At 59.4% G+C, this 16183-nt stretch overlaps 1 protein-coding gene across 1 annotated transcript; it reads left to right on the top strand.

The window, feature by feature from the left end:
* The first annotated feature begins 9101 nt into the window (after window positions 1-9101).
* Krt36 (keratin 36) lies at window positions 9102-12491 on the top strand. The gene is made up of 7 exons (XM_021240320.2): window positions 9102-9845; window positions 10324-10406; window positions 10630-10786; window positions 10944-11105; window positions 11190-11315; window positions 11506-11726; window positions 12105-12491. Exons 1-7 carry the CDS (start codon window positions 9387-9389, stop codon window positions 12277-12279), a joined length of 1383 nt encoding a protein of 460 aa, XP_021095979.1. The 5' UTR covers window positions 9102-9386; the 3' UTR covers window positions 12280-12491.
* The last annotated feature ends 3692 nt before the right edge of the window (window positions 12492-16183 follow it).

Raw genomic sequence — 16183 nt, 5'->3', positions numbered from 1 at the left:
CAGGGGGCGCTGGGCGGGAGAGGAGGGCCGCCCTGGGGGTGGACCCCGCCCCAGTCGTATACAGGGCGCCCCCTCCAGGCTGACGGCTCCCGGCGGCCCAGGCCTCCACCCCTGCGTCCTGCAGCCCACCCAAGGTCGTGCTGCTCCGCCCACTTGGGGAACCAGCTAGGACTCACAGGGGCCTCAGCCCATCCAACCCTGACTCCTCTCTGAGTCCCACTGGCCCGGCGCGGCTCACTCCCTGCACACCAGGTGGCCCCCAGAACCTGCCCTACTGCTGTCATCCTCTCCTGACTCCCCACCCTCCCCTGGGCCATCCCGACGGCTCCGTGGGTCCAATGACCCGTGTGTTTTGATGGCTCCCAAGCCTGGGTCCCCGGTGGAGCCCCTCTCGGCTTCCTAACAGGGTGCAGGACCCACAAATCCTCCTAAACCCACAAGTCCAGAGACCTTCCTGCCTCATCCTCTCGCTGGACAACCTGCATATACAAGCCAGAGGCAGGCGACATCTTGGCCCCCTCTGTCTCTCTGCTTTGCACGAGTCCTTCCCATGGAGGGCGCCCAGTGGCCGCAATGTCCCCTAGGCCAAACTCGCCAGCACGGTGCCACAGCTCCTCCCTGGCCTCCTGCCTTGGTGCCAGAGCCCTTCCTCCACCCACACTCCCTCGGGTCGAGCGCTCCAATCGCCCCAGTAGCAGCCCCTGCCGGCCATGAAGGCCCAGACTCCTCACTGGCTCGGAGCTGGAGGTCTGGTCCTTCCTGCCTCCTGCACCAACCTCCCCAGCGCACCCCAACATCCTGCACCCAGAAGGGCACAAGGCTGCAGTCTGGGGGCCTTGTTCCATGAATGACCTCAGTCTGACCCGACCTTCCCGCTTCTCTTCCTCTCCGTACCCCTCTTTGTTTACCAGGTTCTTACTGAAGGTTCAGGCGGAGGCAGGCGGCCCTCACTGTGTGTACCCCAACACTGGCAGCATGCCCCAAGGGAGGGGGTGACTTCTGCATCTGGGGCCAAGCAGCCCGCTGGAGACAGGGCTCAGCCAGTGCTCTTCAGAGGAACAGAGGGACAGGGACCTGGACCTGCTGCTCAGGGGCCATCTCAGCAGGGTTTTAGGCCCTGGGGGAGGCGGTCTCTAGTGGGTCCAGTAACCCCAGCGAGAGGCAGTGTCTGCTAGCACCAGACCTGGCTCGTATCCTGGTTCTGCTCCGCCTCCCTTTGTGGCCCCCGCACAAAGTAAGTGCTCAGCAAACAGCACCTCTGCTCACCACCTCTCTGCTTCTCTTTTCTAACTGGGTGTCTCTTCAGGCAGGGATAGCTTAGCGCTCACCCACATCCTCATGCCCAGGGTGCCCCGGGCACTGAGTGGACATAGCAAATGAGGAACAAGTAGGCGTGAGCTACAGGAAGTAAAAAGACCAAGCAAGCACCCTGCACCGAGGGCATGGGAAAAGGAGCCCCAGCCCCAGACAGTGAGGCCTGGTTCTCCAAGCCGAGCTGCCCCGTCCTGATCCAGGCCTTACCCCTCCCAGCCAAGACCCTCTGGGTGTGGCCTGCCCACTTCCTGAGCTGGAGCAGGTTCCTCTTGGGGGTGAGAGGGCAGCTGGACCCTCGGTCTGGTGGGCACTTTGGCCTCAGACCCTTCCCCAAACCTGAGAGGGCGCTGAGAAGCCGGGTGGCATCTGAGGTCTCCCCGGGAGAGCAGGGCCGAGAAGGTGGCACCCTGCCTTCTGTCCTGGGAGCTGGGAGAGGCCTTGTGTTCCCTTTGTCACCCCAGGGGTGGCCTTTGAGAGCAGAGTTATCAGACCTGCTGGGCCCACACCGCCCCTGCCTGGTTGTCCCAGCTTCCTTGTGCTGCAGCCCTGAGCAGTTGGCCCCGGGCCATCGCAGCTGAGTCACCTGTGTCAGCAGTGTGGATGCCAGAGTGCCAGGCAGGGGACACCAGGGCGGAGGGGAGGGGACACCATTCCCAGCACCGTGTGCTCTACAGGCTCCTTCTGTGGCTGAATTCGTTTTCACTGCAAGCCCACAGGGCACTGTGCGCCCTTTCCACACCCTGCAGACGGAGGCCCCGATCAGCTGAGGGACTTCCATCTGGTGTGGGAGCTGGGATCCCCGATTCCAAGGTGCTCCAGGGAGAACGAGGCTCAGTCCCACAGCCCAGTGCTCGGGGGACAAAGGAATCACACAGGGGGTCCTGTGGTGCCTGGGGGTCCCATCGCTAGGTCAGGCTCTGCAAGCAGAGCCAGGAGTACAGCAGGTGCTGTGCCTGGTGGCCACAGCTCACAGGCTCCTGGGTTCTCCTCACGGTGAGCAAAGGACGCCTCGAGGTCCCCAAGGCCCTGCCCTGGTTAGGGACCAGCGTCCCGTGGGGCTGCTTGTCCTGCCTGGGCCCTGCAGGGGGCAGACTCACGCCAGAAAGCAGGTCAGTGTCTGGCCACCTGTGGCACCAGCATGGAGGGGCAGGGCCTGATCTGGTCCTGCCTGGGCCCAGGGCCAACAGGAGGCCCTCTCTGTCCCCAGCCTGAGGCCCCATGAGTTCTGTTGTCCCTCTGTTCTGGGTGGCAGCAGAGAGGATCTAAAGACCCAGCACATGAGATGGGGTGCCTGGGGCTTCCTTGGAAGCAGGGCTGTGGAGGAGTGGGCGGGTGCGGTTCCAGCGCCTGGGTCCCCCTGGAGCCCTTCCTCCCTCCCCGCCTGGGACCCGGGTCATCTTGAATTGCTCCTGGGGGCTGTTGGGGGCTGGTGTGGTGCAGGCCGAGGGGGGCACCCCTTTCAGCAGCTCTTGGGGGACCTGGGAGAGCTGGGCATCCCCCCACAGCGTGAAAAGGGACAGGTGGGTGGAGCGCCCGTCAAGGCGGGCACTGGGGAGCTGGCAAGGGTCTGGCTGCCCTCTCCGGCCTGTTTTTATGAGCACTCATCATGAAACCCTGTGGTGTCTTTCATCTGAGCACCCAGAGCTACTTGAAAGCAAACCCATGGGCTGCGGCCCAGCTGTGGATGCGCGATTGTGGGAAGGAAGTCGGGCCCACCACACCCGCACCCTGGGCCCTGCCAGTGCAGGCTGCAGGGTCTGATCACATCAGTGTCAGGGGAGTTCACTTTAGGGTTCCATTAAGTGACACTTGGCTCAAGGGGACGCCTGACGCTGAGGTACCTGTTCCCAGGGGCCTGAGCGCGCATCTCCTGCGAATCACGGGCTCTCGGAGTGCACGGGAGAGGGAGGAGGCTCAGGTCCTCTGGGCCATGAAGTCAGGCCTGGGGAGCCAGGATGGGCTCGGAGGGGGGACCTGGACTCTTGAAGATGCCACCCTCTAGTGCAGCGGGGCAGGAGGAGCTGCCCGCAGCGAGAGGGCAGTAGGCCCTGGCTGGGGACCGCAGAGCGTGGCCACCAGAGGACTGAAGAGGTACAGCTTCCCATGGGGACAGAGTGGCTTTCTGGGCATCCACTGTGGCAACAGCTTTTTGGAGAAGACTCAAAGCCCCGGGCCATTGCTAAAGCCTCGCCCAAAAGGGAGAGAAGATGGTTTTGTCATTGAGGAGCGGTGTGATTTCCAGAGCAACTGTGGGCTGGGTTAAGTGGGCATTTCAAGGTCCCCCGTGTTCGAGGCCACACCAGGGCCACTGTGCTGCAACACTGAGGCCTACAGGCCTCTCTGAGATCTCGTGTTTCAGGAGCACCCACCCCTCAGGGCCACGGCGGACCCTCATCAACTGTTCCCAGGACCCCTGTGCAGGAGCCTTGTCATTTCCTAGTGCATGTTCAAGATTGTCCTGGGCCTGGGAGGTCTGCGGACACTGAGGAGGGGGAGGTAGGGCTTTGGGCTGCTGGGGAAGTAAGCAGACAGACACTTGCCAAATCCTGCCCCGAAGGTCCCAGTCACTCTGCCTGAAGCAGCTGGAGCAGGGTGAGACTTCCCTGAGGTGGCCAGGACCAGAGGGAGGATAACCTGGCCCCCAGTGCTGCTACCTGGGCCTGGAAAGGCAGACATGGTAGCTGCTGAGAACAGGGTGGAAGAGAAGTGAAAGGCACAGTTTGTCAAGGGAAGCAGGATATATCTGTCCCCAAGGCAGCCAGTCATGGTGACAGGCAATAGTAGGAGGGAGAGAAGCAGCAATACCTTCTCACTGAGGGCTGACAGGCAGCACACAGGATGCCCAGTGAAACCGGCATTGCCCATGGACAACCAATAACATTTTAGTATAAATATGTCCCAAATAGTGCATGTATTTTTATTTGCTGAACCTGGCAACCTTATTTTCATCAGGTTGGTGAATGGCCCTGAGCCTTCAGCATCAGACTGAGACCTTGCCTGAACAGACTCTGGGAATACTGAATGGGTAGTTGGAGATGTCTTAATGGTGAGTCTTCTTGTTCCTGTGGCTTCCTCCAGCTCGGTGGACCTGCCACTGCTTGTAGGTGCAGGAGTCTGACAGGATGGATGTGCTTACTCGACCCAGATACACTGTAACCAGGGAACACTGGTACAGTGTAACTGGGCAACATGGATATATTGTAACCAAGTGACATGGATACATTGTAACTGGGTGGGCCTAGGAACTCCAGGTACTTTGCAGTTTGAACAGATTTTTTGTTACAGGGAAAAAGTACCTGGGGGGGGGAAGTAACAGTTGTAGGCACCCCAGTGTCCTGGGTGGGTCTGGGTGGGGTGTGAACAGCTTAGGACGCGGACCAGCATTTCTCAAGTGGGCCTTTGTGGGGGGCTGTGTGTGGTTGTATGACAAAAGCCTAAGAGGCTTTTCAGAGGAAACCTAAGCCAGCAGGCTGCTCCAAGGGACACAGCCACTGGCCTTCTAGGATGACCGGTGGCCAGTGGTGCCCATTGGCAGGTGGCCTGGCTGCCCATGGGCTGCTGTCTGGGCCGCTCCTTCTGCTGCCTTTGGGGTTCTGTGGGGTTGGTGGCCAGCACATTCTGACCAAAGCCCAGAGAAGCAGGCAAAGGGAGACTTTGCTTGGGAAACTCATTTCCTCCCAGGCCACGCCCTATGCCTGGTTGGGCATCGAAGGGCTGGTACAGAGTAGCAGAAGAAGACTCAGGCTTGGTTTTGGGGCTTCATCCAGACTGAACTCTGGCTTTCCGATGGAAGTGTACTTGAGGGTGGGGACTTCTTTTGAACAAAGTGGAAACACAGACAAGGCAGTTGATCTTGAACTTGATGCTTGCCAGGATGGGCTTGGGCAAAGCCAGGGTCCTCCTGTCTGTACAGCAGTGTGTCTTCTGCTCCCTCCCCCAGGGATGGGATGAAGGTGGGCAGAGGGCACCCTCTGAGGCCTGGGACTGGCACCTGAGTTCAGGAGCCTCGAGACAGTCCTGGCCAAGGAGACCAGCACCCTCTGGGCACAGCCCTTGTTCCCTCTCCAGTGGGTGTCTTTCTCAGATGCCATCCCATTAACCAGGCAGGTGGCTTGTGCCCTGGAATCAGCAGTCAGCTGTGGCTCCGGTAGTCTGGGCTCTCAGGAGTTTCGATCCCTTGAATCCGTGGAATGTATTCCAGTCTGTGAAGCCTCTTTTTGACTTGGTTTTCACAACCCTGAGGCCGCGGCATGAGCTCCCCTCACCGTGGGAAGATAGAGGCTCACCCAGGCCTTTGCTTCTGCCACCCAGCCCGGGCTCCATAAATTCCTTTTCCTGCAAAGCGAAGTCTCCAGCTAGGCGGCCCAAGATGCCATCAGCCTGGATGTGCTGGGACGTCTGCTCCGCCTCCCCAGTGCTCTCCACGACCCTTCTCAGGAACAGCCTGGGGAGGGGTCTCTGCTGTCACTCTGCCCACGGAGGGCAAAGCCAGGTTCGGGAGGGGGGCCTGCATCCCTGTTCTTGTGCTGTGCCATGAGGAGGCCGAGGGGGACCCTGAGGCCCATGGGTGCCTTGAAAGCAGAGAACTCAGCTGTGACATGTGCCACAGGTCCTGGGGATGGTGAGCGAGTCGCATCCAGGCAGCTGCCAGCCCCTGCTCCTACCGTGTTTGGAATGGAGGGGACCCACTCAGCACCTGGGGCCTTCCTTGTTCAGATGGGGGCTCCGGGCCCAGAGAGGACAGGTGCTGGGAGCTGGAGTAGGGCCAGGCGAGGGGCCCAGGGTCCTGGACCCACAGGCCGGGCACTTTTGATTGAGGGGAGAAAGCGGGGTCTCAGCAGCATCTTATTTCAAGGTGGAACCTATGAATGGGCACCTTGGTTCCCTCAGCCCTGACCACTGGGGTGTTCACCAGGACGGGGCTGCCAGGAGTCGGGGGGCCCTAGTACCGTCCCAGGTGAGAGTGACCGACCCTTGAGTCTTGTCCTCTCTCTCTGTCTCTCTCATGAAAATCAATGAAATTGAAAACCTATAGGCGATAGAGAAAAATCACAAAACCAAAAAGCAGGTTAACTGAAAAGGTGAGCAAAATTGGTGAGAGAGAGAGAGAATCAGAAATGAGTCCTGCAGACATTTGAGGAATAAAAAGAAAATACTATGTATAACATATACTATGACTAACATCATGCCAATACATTTGACAATTTTGATGAAATAGACAATTTAGAACATTTAACTTAACAAAATTTATGTAAGAAGAAATGTAAACTCTGAATGGTTCTGTAGCAAACCAAAAACATTGAGCTTGTGATCAGAAACCTTCCCGGAAGACAAGCCCCTGTCTGGAAGTCTGGGTCCGCCTGACTCGGTCTAGCACAGGTCCCTGTGGCCTCACTGCCTCCGGTGACCACCCCGGCTGCGGGGCTGGGGGAGGAGGAGGAATTGTGACCCTCAAGTCCCGGCCACACCTGCCTAAGGGACGTGAGCATGCAGCCTTTGGCCAAGACGGGCCAGGCTCTGAGGGAACCGAGAAACTGTCTCCGACCAGTGGGCTCCACCCTCGTTGTGGGGACACACAGTGGGACAGAGAAGTTCAGGTCACAGCCCCGTCTCTGCCTGAGCCCAGAGATTCTCACCTGGGGTTATTTTTTTTTTTTGGTACCAGGGATCCGACTCAGGACCTTGCACTTGCGAGGCAGGTTCGGCACCACTGAGCTACATCTCCGGCCGAACCTGGGGGCATTTTTGCCACCTTTCCTTTTCTTCGGCACACTGGCAATTTCTTTTTTTCAGTTTCTGTATAACACAATTTTATTTTAAAATTTTTATTTTTATTAGTATGTGTTTGCTGTATGCAGTGATTGCATTCACCGTGAAGAGCTAGTGCAGGTCCAGAACACACTGTAGATTTTATGTTCTGCTCTCCCCCCTCCATGTCCTGGTCCCCTTCTCATTTGCAAAAGATCTGTCTCTCTGTTTCCTATCATCTGTCTTGTATTTTGCTCTGTAATTCATTTGTACTTTGCATTTCTCATATGAGAGAAGCCATGCTCCATTTAAGCTTGTGAGTCTGGTTTGTTTGAGTTAACATTATGGTCTCAAGGTGCATCCATTGCCCTACAGGTGACTCAAGCTGATCATTCTTACTTACTTACTTACTTAATTATTTTTGGTACCGGGGATCGAACTCAGGTCCTTGTGCTTGCGCAGCAGGTGGCGAAACCACTGAGCTAAATCCCCGGCCCAAGCTGATCATTCTTATAGCAGAGTAGGGCTCCACTGTGTGCAATATCACCAACTCTAGACAGGTTTGGTTGTGCAACTGGGGCGAGAAGTGGCTCCTGGAGTCAGGTGGTAGAGCCCTGGGTCCTGCCACGCATCTTAGAGCTCATGGGCGGCATCAGGAAGCTCCTGGCCCCTGGGTCTGCCGCACTGGGGGAGAAGCCAGGAAAGTGGGGGAGGGGCAGCTGTGAGGAAGGGGCTCAGCACCCTTGTCCCGTCCCAGGAGGGCTGCCCGGCAGACCCGGGGACAGCGTCACCGGCTGTCCAGGTGCCCACTGCACTGGCCAGGCGTGGTCACCAGAGCCAGTGCTCCTGAGTAATCGGCGAGAGAAGCTTATAAAGTGTTTTTAAGAGGTTGGCAAATTACAGCTTCAGAAGCACGTAAACGCATCTATAACACCAGCCTCGCCCACTGAGTCTGAGAGAGGAGAGAGAGCCAGCTCCCGGGCCCTGGGAAAGCCCACGCTTCGAGGCGGGAGGACGGGGTGTAACTGGGGTCCTTCTCGCTCAGCACCCCCTCCCTCTCCTGCACAACTCTCTTGCAGGATCTGGCTTTGTCCTTTTCTTTCCCTCTCTGTCCGAAGAGCCTGCTGTTGGCCATCTCTGTGACCTGGGCAGGGACCAGGTCAGGGGTTCAGAAAGCCAAGGGCCACAGGGAATTGGCCCCCGGCCTTGCCAGGGTCTGCAGCGGCAGGGGCTCCCGGGAGGCTGAGTTTCTGGGATGCAGGGAGGGGTGGCCGTGGGGTGCCCTCCTCAACATGCTGTGCCCGGTGGGCAAACGGCCCCAGTGCCCACGTGCGACTCTCTGTGCCCCACACGAACTCATCAGAGACACCCCAGGCTGCTCTTCGCTGGCCAGTGCCTCCGCAGTACTGATGGGTGCTGAAGCGCTCTATTTTCTTTTTATTCCTCTAAAGTCCTGTTCCATCCTCCTCATATCCGGGTGGAGCGGGTGGGACAGGGTGATGCTCTCTTCAGGAGGGGGCACAGAAAAGAGGTGGTATGCCTAGTGCCCCAGGGACGACGATCAGCAGTGCCAGGATTCGAACCTCGGGCTCCTGTCCCTGGATTCTGGGTGCCCAGATTTGAGTGCAAAGCAGCAGAACAGACAGGGTTTGGTGCTGATGGCCCTGGTGTCGGCTGAAACTCTGCCTCTCACTCCTTGGGCACCCGGAGCAAGCTTTTGAGCCACCAGGGATGGGCCTCAGTTTCCTCACCGAGGCGGGGACTGTGAGACCCTCGCAGGACGGCGGTGAAACATAAGCAAAGGGACTTCGAGCCTGGCGCACTGCAGGTGCACACAGAGCTCAGTTCCCGCGGCTTCCTTTCCACCTCCGCAGTGGCCCAGGCAAAGATGGCAGGGTGGGGACACGAATGGGGGGAGGGAGGGACAGATGGGGCACCCCAGGGATGGCAGGTGGGAGGGCAGGGACCAAATGTCACCCGCGAGGCCACTCCCGGCCCATGGGATCTGGGCCAGACTCTTTGAAGAGGCAATAAAATTCGTTTCTGAGAGGAAACGACAACAACAGCGGAGAGTCCTGACTTAGCAAACCAAATCCAACATTTTTTTTCCTTTTCACAAGGCGAGGAATTCTGGAAGGGCAGCAAAAATCACACTCTAATGAAATTAGCTTTCCAGAACGGGAAACGGCGTTGCTAAGAGCAGGAGGCGTGCAGCAGGCCACCACCCCACAGAGTGTGTAAAAGTGCTCCCGAGAGGCCGAGGAGCCCAGAGCCCCAGCTCCGCGCTCAGGGACAGACGGACAGACATCCTCTCTAGCGGCGCCATGGCCACTCAGCTCTGCACCTCCACCTTCTCCACTGGCTCGGGCAGGGGCTTCTGCGGCACGGCAGGAAACTTCTCCCGGGTGTCCTCCTTCCGCTCTGGGGGCTCCTGCAGGGTCCCTGGGCTGGCTGGTGCAGTGGGGTCCATCTCCTCCTTCAGGATGGGCCTCTCTGGCCCCAGGAGCTTTTTGCCTGGCTCCTGCCTGTCCGCTGGGGGCCACCCCTCTGGCTTGGTTGGGAGCGGGGTCTGGCTCAGCGAGGGCTCCTTCAACGGCAGTGAGAAGGAGACCATGCAGTTCCTGAACGACCGGCTGGCCAGCTACCTGGAGAAGGTGCGGCAGCTGGAGCGGGAGAACTGCCAGCTGGAGGGCCAGATCCGAGAGTGGTACGATGGGCAGATCCCATACATCTGCCCCGACTACCAGGCCTTCTTCAAGACGCTGGAGGAGCTGCAGCGGAAGGTGTGTGTGTGGCTTCGGGACTCTCCCTTGTCCCTGCCGCCCACCATGCCCCGTCTCCGCTGCAGGGAGGGGAGGACGTGTACCAGCCTCACGGGGGCCGGCACTGAGCGAGACCCTCCCTGCCTCCTTGCTGGAGAGCTGCGTGTTCCTGGGCTCACTCACTGCAGAGGGAGCTTGGGATCTGAGACTCGAGAGCTTCAGCAGGCTGCCCAAGATCACGCAGCCTGGGCGCTGAGGGCAGAGACCCAAGCCCAGGTCTGCCTGTCCTGTTACGCACCACCCTGGAAGCCTCAGATGCCAGGATCGATGACTGCTGGTGTCCTCGTGATGGCCCTCTTGGGGCCGAGGGCCCTCTGCCCTGGGGTCCAGTGTCAGGGCAGGAAACAGGGGCGCAGCTCTGAGAGCTGGGCTGTCCCCTCCCCTTCGCCCTTGGATGGCTGGGCTGTCCCTGGCTCACGGGAAGCCTCCTGTCCCCCAGATCCTGCTGACCAAGTCTGAGAATGCCAGGCTGATCCTGCAGATTGATAATGCCAAGCTGGCTGCAGATGACTTCCGCACCAAGTGAGTGGGGTCGGCTGAGCCCCTGCCTCACCTCTGTGCCTTTGGGAGCTGGTGGGGGGACGACCAGGCAGAGCTGTATGGGGCATGGGCCCTGGGCCCCTCCCAAGGAAGGGAGAGGCCCACCAGACTCCTGACCCCAAAGCCGGCCACAGCTGGCAGTGGGGTCGGGCCCTGCCCGGTGTGGCTGCTCTCGGTGCCGACTGGCAGGGTTGTGTGGTCACAGGTACGAGACAGAGCTGTCCCTGCGGCAGCTGGTGGAGTCGGACATCAACGGCCTGCGCAGGATCCTGGATGAGCTGACCCTGTGCAGGTCCGACCTGGAGGCGCAGGTGGAGTCGCTGAAGGAGGAGCTGCTGTGCCTCAAAAAGAACCACGAGGAGGTGAGGCTGATGCCACCCAGCTGTGCTCAGAGAAGTTAATCACCCTGGCCCACGGTGCCGAGAGCATGAGGAAGGCGAGTTGGACCTCAGGTGGGCTGAGCCCTGCACCGGGCATGCTTTTCACCATCTTATTCCCCCTGGCTCTCCACCCCCGAAGGATGTCAATGCTCTCCGAAGTCAACTTGGGGACCGACTGAACGTGGAGGTGGACGCTGCCCCGCCGGTGGATCTCAACAAGATTCTGGATGACATGAGATGCCAGTATGAGGCACTGGTGGAGAACAACCGCAGGGACGTGGAGGCCTGGTTCAACTCCCAGGTGGGGCTGAGCTTTTGGGGTGAGCTCCCCACGCAGGGGTGGTGCTTGGTCTGACAGTGCCCTGGACCCTCCTGTGCCCCGCAGACTGAGGAGCTGAACCAGCAGGTGGTGTCGAGCTCGGAGCAGCTGCAGTGCTGCCAGGCGGAGATCATCGAGCTGAGACGCACGGTCAACGCCCTGGAGATCGAGCTGCAGGCCCAGCACAGCATGGTGGGTGTCTCTGCATGGTGGCTGCCGCAGCTCCTGGCAGCCTTGGTGACCATCCAGCCCCAGCATGGGGGCTGTTGAGGGGCCAGGTTGCAAGTCACGTGCAGATTCTGGGGTCGTGGGCGTCTGGGTGGGGTTGTGGGCGTCTGGGTGGGGTTCCCTCCCAGCCTAGCTCTTCCTCTCTCCATGGCAGAGGGACTCCCTGGAGTCCACCCTGGCGGAGACCGAGGCCCGCTACGGCTCGCAGCTGGCCCAGATGCAAGGCCTGATCGGCAGTGTGGAGGCACAGCTGGCGGAGATCCGCTGTGACCTGGAGCGGCAGAACCAGGAGTACCAGGTGCTGCTGGATGCCAAGGCCCGGCTGGAGTGCGAGATCAGCACGTACCGGGGCCTGCTGGACAGCGAGGACAGCAGGTGAGTGGCTGGGGGTGCCGGGGGCCACTGGGGCGGCTGGACTCAGCCTTCCAGGCAGACTCTGATGTGCTTGTCCAGAAAATGAAAGGGTTGGAGCCAAAGCTGCTGGAATTCCTTGCGATCCTGGGGTTTCCCCGTGCTCAGGGACTCACGCACCCAGCACCCCGCCAGGTCCTGAGCCACGCAAGCGTGCTGCTTGGGGTTTCCAGCCCCCCCCCCAGCCACACCCTTCCCTTGGGATTTCGCAGGCTGACATGCGCTGAGCTGGCTCTCAGCCCTGCACCCAGGCGTGCGCGCGACCCCCTCAATTTATCCCGCGTGGGTCTCAGCCCAGGGTCTCAATGCCCAGGGCAACCCTGCATGATTTCCTCCCCTCAGGCTTCCCGCCCACCCTTGCTCAGAGCGCAAGCCTTCCGTGAGGGGCCCCCACACCCAGCCAGGGCCCTGTGCACCGGACCCCCAGGTCAGCACCCACATCCGGACCGTCTCGGAGGAGATCAGAGACGGGAAGGTGCTGTCCTCCCGGGAGCACGTGCTGCCCCGCCCGCTGTGACCCCTGCGGCCTCAGCCCCCAGCCAGGAGGACTCCCCGAGGCTCCTGGCTGCTAAACGACCCCACCTTTCTCCCCAGAGGGGCCTTCGCTTAGCTGGGTTTTCTACCAAAATTCTTCTTGTGTTGTTTCTGGTCTTAACTGTGCTTTTTACTCCACGCAAAACCGGGTTCCCCTGGATGTGTACCCAATAAAGTGTGTTCTGTTGGCAAAGCAAAGCTGGTTCTCGTGTTCCGTTGACGGGGAGTCCCGTGGGGTTGCCTGAGGTTGTGGGCTTGCTTTCAGAATGTCATCTCTGGCCTGGTGTGCTAAGAAGAGGCAGAATGATTCTAAATACTTAATAGTGGGGACCCGCAGGCCCCAGCCTCTCTGGTTGGGCACTGGCCACAGCCCTCAGCTGGGCCCTGCCTTGGGCGCCCGCCTTTGGGAGCCCTTCCTGCAGCCAGCAGCCGCCTCTCCTTTCTTCCCGCTGTCTCCTCCCTTGCCCAGCTCCTGCATCCCTGCTACCCCACGTGGGGACAGCCTGGAAGGGGGGAACAGTTCCCAGGACCACCAGAGGGCTGAACTCCAGGTGGAGCCACCAAGGCAGGAGGGACGTGGGGCCCAGGGAATTCACATTCCCAACATGCTGGCCTGGAAGTGAAGCACAGTGGGGACTGCGGGGTGCGGGGGTCAGACATGGGGTGCGGGGAGGCAACGGTGCCCAGAGTTCTGCTGACCTCGCCTTGTAGGTCGGGGTTGAGTCGCTCTCCGGCTCCCCCTGACCAGAGAAGTCTGGGGCCCCAGGCTGGCTCTTTTGCCCCCACCGCATTCTCCAGGTGAGAACAGAGGCTCAGAGCAGTTGGTGGCTTGACCCAGGCTACACAGCGGGTAGTGGGGAGGCCGGGCCAGCACCCAGCGATCTAGGTCTGCCTCTGGGCCCTTGCTGGAGGCCAAGCAAGGCCTTGCCACGAGAAAGCCTGGCCCAGATGTGTCACCTCCTGCTGGACCAGCCAGCAGTGTGGCCAAAGGGCCCCAGGGGGAGGCTGGGTGCAGGCAGAACGCGTCCTGCATGGGGCGGGCTCTGCCGCTTGTAGGGTATCTCATGTCCTGGCACTCTACTGGTCTCAGTGGTTCCGCCCAGAAATGGGGCATCTGGGAGGTTCCAATGGGACAGTGTGGCCCCAGATGTGGTGGGTGCTAGTGTTGGTATTAAATGAAAAGTCCCCGAACTCGGGGTGGGAGCAGGAAGCCCCACCGGGTGGCCATGCTCTGCTCTGCATGAGGCAGGATGTTGGAGTCCTGTCCTGGTGGTCCTCCTCCCTGCCCTGCACTCTCTGTCCACCCCTGCCCTGGGCCCTTAGCTGTGGCCCTTGGCTCAGGGAAGCGGGTGCAGGCTGGGTATGTGCAGAACCTCACACCTTGGGGGATCAGCCAGGGCGCAGATGGACTCAGCCTTCCGTCCGTCTGGGACGGCTCACTCTGCCAAAGTGCGTGGGCAGATGGCTGGCGGAATCGTGACTGTCACTTTTCAGGCTCCCTACAGTTTTCAGAGGACGCTCAGGCTCTTACACAAGGGCAGCCCCATGGCTCCAACTTGTATTGAGCACCTGCATCGGTCCTGGGATGCCTTTGGAGTCTTTGACTCCAGTTTCCGGAATGTCAGCAGAGAGAGGGTGTGAAGCATTGCATCCCACAAAATCTCCCCAGAGTGGCCAAGTGACTTGATTTCACAGTGGCTGATCTTTTTAGTCCTCTTTGGAAGTGACATCTTACTCATCCACATATCTCACTCATGAATGGGTCAAAGGGGAGGCAGTGTGCTCTACACTCCACTTGGAGCAAATCCCGGGCTAACTGTTGCCAGGCTCAGCAGGGGAGAGAGCAGCTGGATCCATGGTGACCAACAGGCCCAGTTTCCCCGATCCAGGATTGGGCTGGGCGTGGCAGGAACTGGGGCCAGGAGGCATGGGGCTCTATAGAGGGGGAGCAAGATCAAAGGCTTTAGGGGGCTGGGATTTGATGGAAACTGTCAAAGAAGGGCAGATAAAGGGCAAAGGCTACAGTAGATCATGGCCGAGTGTGTCCATGGGGTATTCTGTGGACAGCCCAGTCCCCATCTGAGCAGAGTGCAAAGATCTGGAAGGAAAGTTATTACGGAACTTGCTAAACGGTGTTCGTGCTTGCTGGTAGGGGATTTGGTTCTTTTAAAAAGAATGCTAAGAAAGAGTAGAATTAGACCAGAACAATCAACAGGGTGCTCTGTAGCTTTAAGAACATTACTTACATGTTTTTAAAATCATGTTATCTAAAAAATCCTATCAAGAAGTTTTAGCCACACCTTTAGCTCTGGTCAGCTGATGGCGTGGTGTCCCGAGGAGAGGTGGCATTTGTCCCCACCACAGATCTGCTTGGTGGGCAGGTTCTGCTCATGGCACAGATGCCTGGTCCCTCCCGGGCTCAGAGCCTCGAGCTGCCAGACAAGGAGGAGGAAGACTGTTTTTCTTTTCTTTTTTTTTTTTTTTTTGTTACCAGGGATCGAACTCGGGTCCTTGCGCCTTCGCAGCAGGCAACTAAACCACTGAGCTAAATCTCCGGCCCTAAGACTGTTTTTCTCACCCATCCTTACTCGTTTTTTTTTTCCTTCCCTTCCTTCTCTCCCTTTCTAGTCTCAGAACACTTCTGTTTCTTTGCGTAACACAATTTACCACGAGCAAGCTGTGTGTTCATTGCCACACTCACTGTGAAACACCTAGGAGCCCAGCCCTGTGCTGGGCAGCACAGAGGGTTCAAAAGCAGCCCCAGTCCGTCCCCAGGGCAGCCCCTCCCTGTGTCCTGGGAAGATGGGCAGAAGGGCAAGACAGGCAGAGGATCCAGCTGACCAGTGGACAAAGGACCCCACCAGTCACTGCCATGGTGCTCGGTGTTGGGAGGGCACAGTGGGCTCCAGGGAGGAGGACTGGCTGGGCCTGGGGCCAGAGGCAGTGGGTATGGGCCTGAGCCTGGAGCCGGAAGGCTGGAAGGAGCGCTGGGTGTTCCTGCGGGAGTCTGCACCCTTCTGTCCACATCGGGGCTGCGGTGGGTGTGCAGGGCTGACCTGACAGCACACCTGACCAGGTGCTTATTCTGCCGACTCTACTGTCCGCTAGCTGGGCAACCTTGGCAGGCTCCTTCAACACCACAAGCCTCAGTTTACCCATCTGTGAACTGGGTCCATCAGTGATATGGGTCTCAGGAAGCTGTTGAATTCGAGACTGAGCATTCAGAGTCAAGCACTCCTGGATCCCCTCTGCACAACACAAGTGTGGAGCCCTGCCTAGGATCCCACATGTCCCCTGCACTCACAGGGCGTGAGGCTTCCCTAGCCTTCCTGCTGTCTTATGGCCCCAGGGTGGGGCGTGCAAGTGCTCAGGAGGCCTCAGCTCAGCAGAGCCGGGTGGACGCTGCACCCACAGGGTGGGAGACACAGACACTGCACAGGGTTCAGCCAGGCTTTGGGCTTGGCTGTGTCCTTTGCACGGAGGCAGCCACGGGACCTAGGATTATGCTGGGCCAGTGCTGGCACACCAGGTCCAGGTGTAGGAAGGGCAAGGTGACTCATGAGAGCTCTGTCTCTGCGGGCCCCCAGACCATGCACCTGGCCAGGGGCCAGTGGCCAGTGTTCCCGGAGCCCATCCACACACCTTAGTGACAGCGGCTCAGCACAACAAGACAGCACTGGCGTGGGGACCGGAAGGCACAGCAGCTGGCCCAGGGAGCATGTAGTGGGAGCAGACGCTGCTTGAGATTCTCCAAACTCAGTCCTTGTGGCAACCTTAGGGAGCAGGGCCTCTTATCTTCTTCCCACTTCACAGAGAGGAAACAGAGAGAAGTGAAGTCGGTCAGTCTGTGGCAGGGCTGGGATTGAAACCCACAAATTCAGCTGTCA

This window comes from Heterocephalus glaber, unplaced genomic scaffold, assembly GCF_053883595.1.
Source record: "Heterocephalus glaber isolate CG9 unplaced genomic scaffold, H.glaber_assembly_v1.0 deba00001773, whole genome shotgun sequence".
NCBI classification, from domain to species: domain Eukaryota; kingdom Metazoa; phylum Chordata; class Mammalia; order Rodentia; family Bathyergidae; genus Heterocephalus; species Heterocephalus glaber.
This window is presented reverse-complemented; position numbering and strand designations above follow the sequence as displayed.

What these genes read in the sequence shown, in the direction of transcription:
- Krt36 (XM_021240320.2), top strand. Translation starts at nt 9,387, where the DNA reads ATGGCCACTCAGCTCTGCACCTCCACCTTCTCCACTGGCTCGGGCAGG. An exon ending in TCAAAAAGAACCACGAGGAG is followed by an intron (nt 10,787 to 10,943) that starts GTGAGGCTGATG and finishes CCACCCCCGAAG; the next exon opens with GATGTCAATGCTCTCCGAAG. An exon ending in CTGGACAGCGAGGACAGCAG is followed by an intron (nt 11,727 to 12,104) that starts GTGAGTGGCTGG and finishes TCCTCCCCTCAG; the next exon opens with GCTTCCCGCCCACCCTTGCT.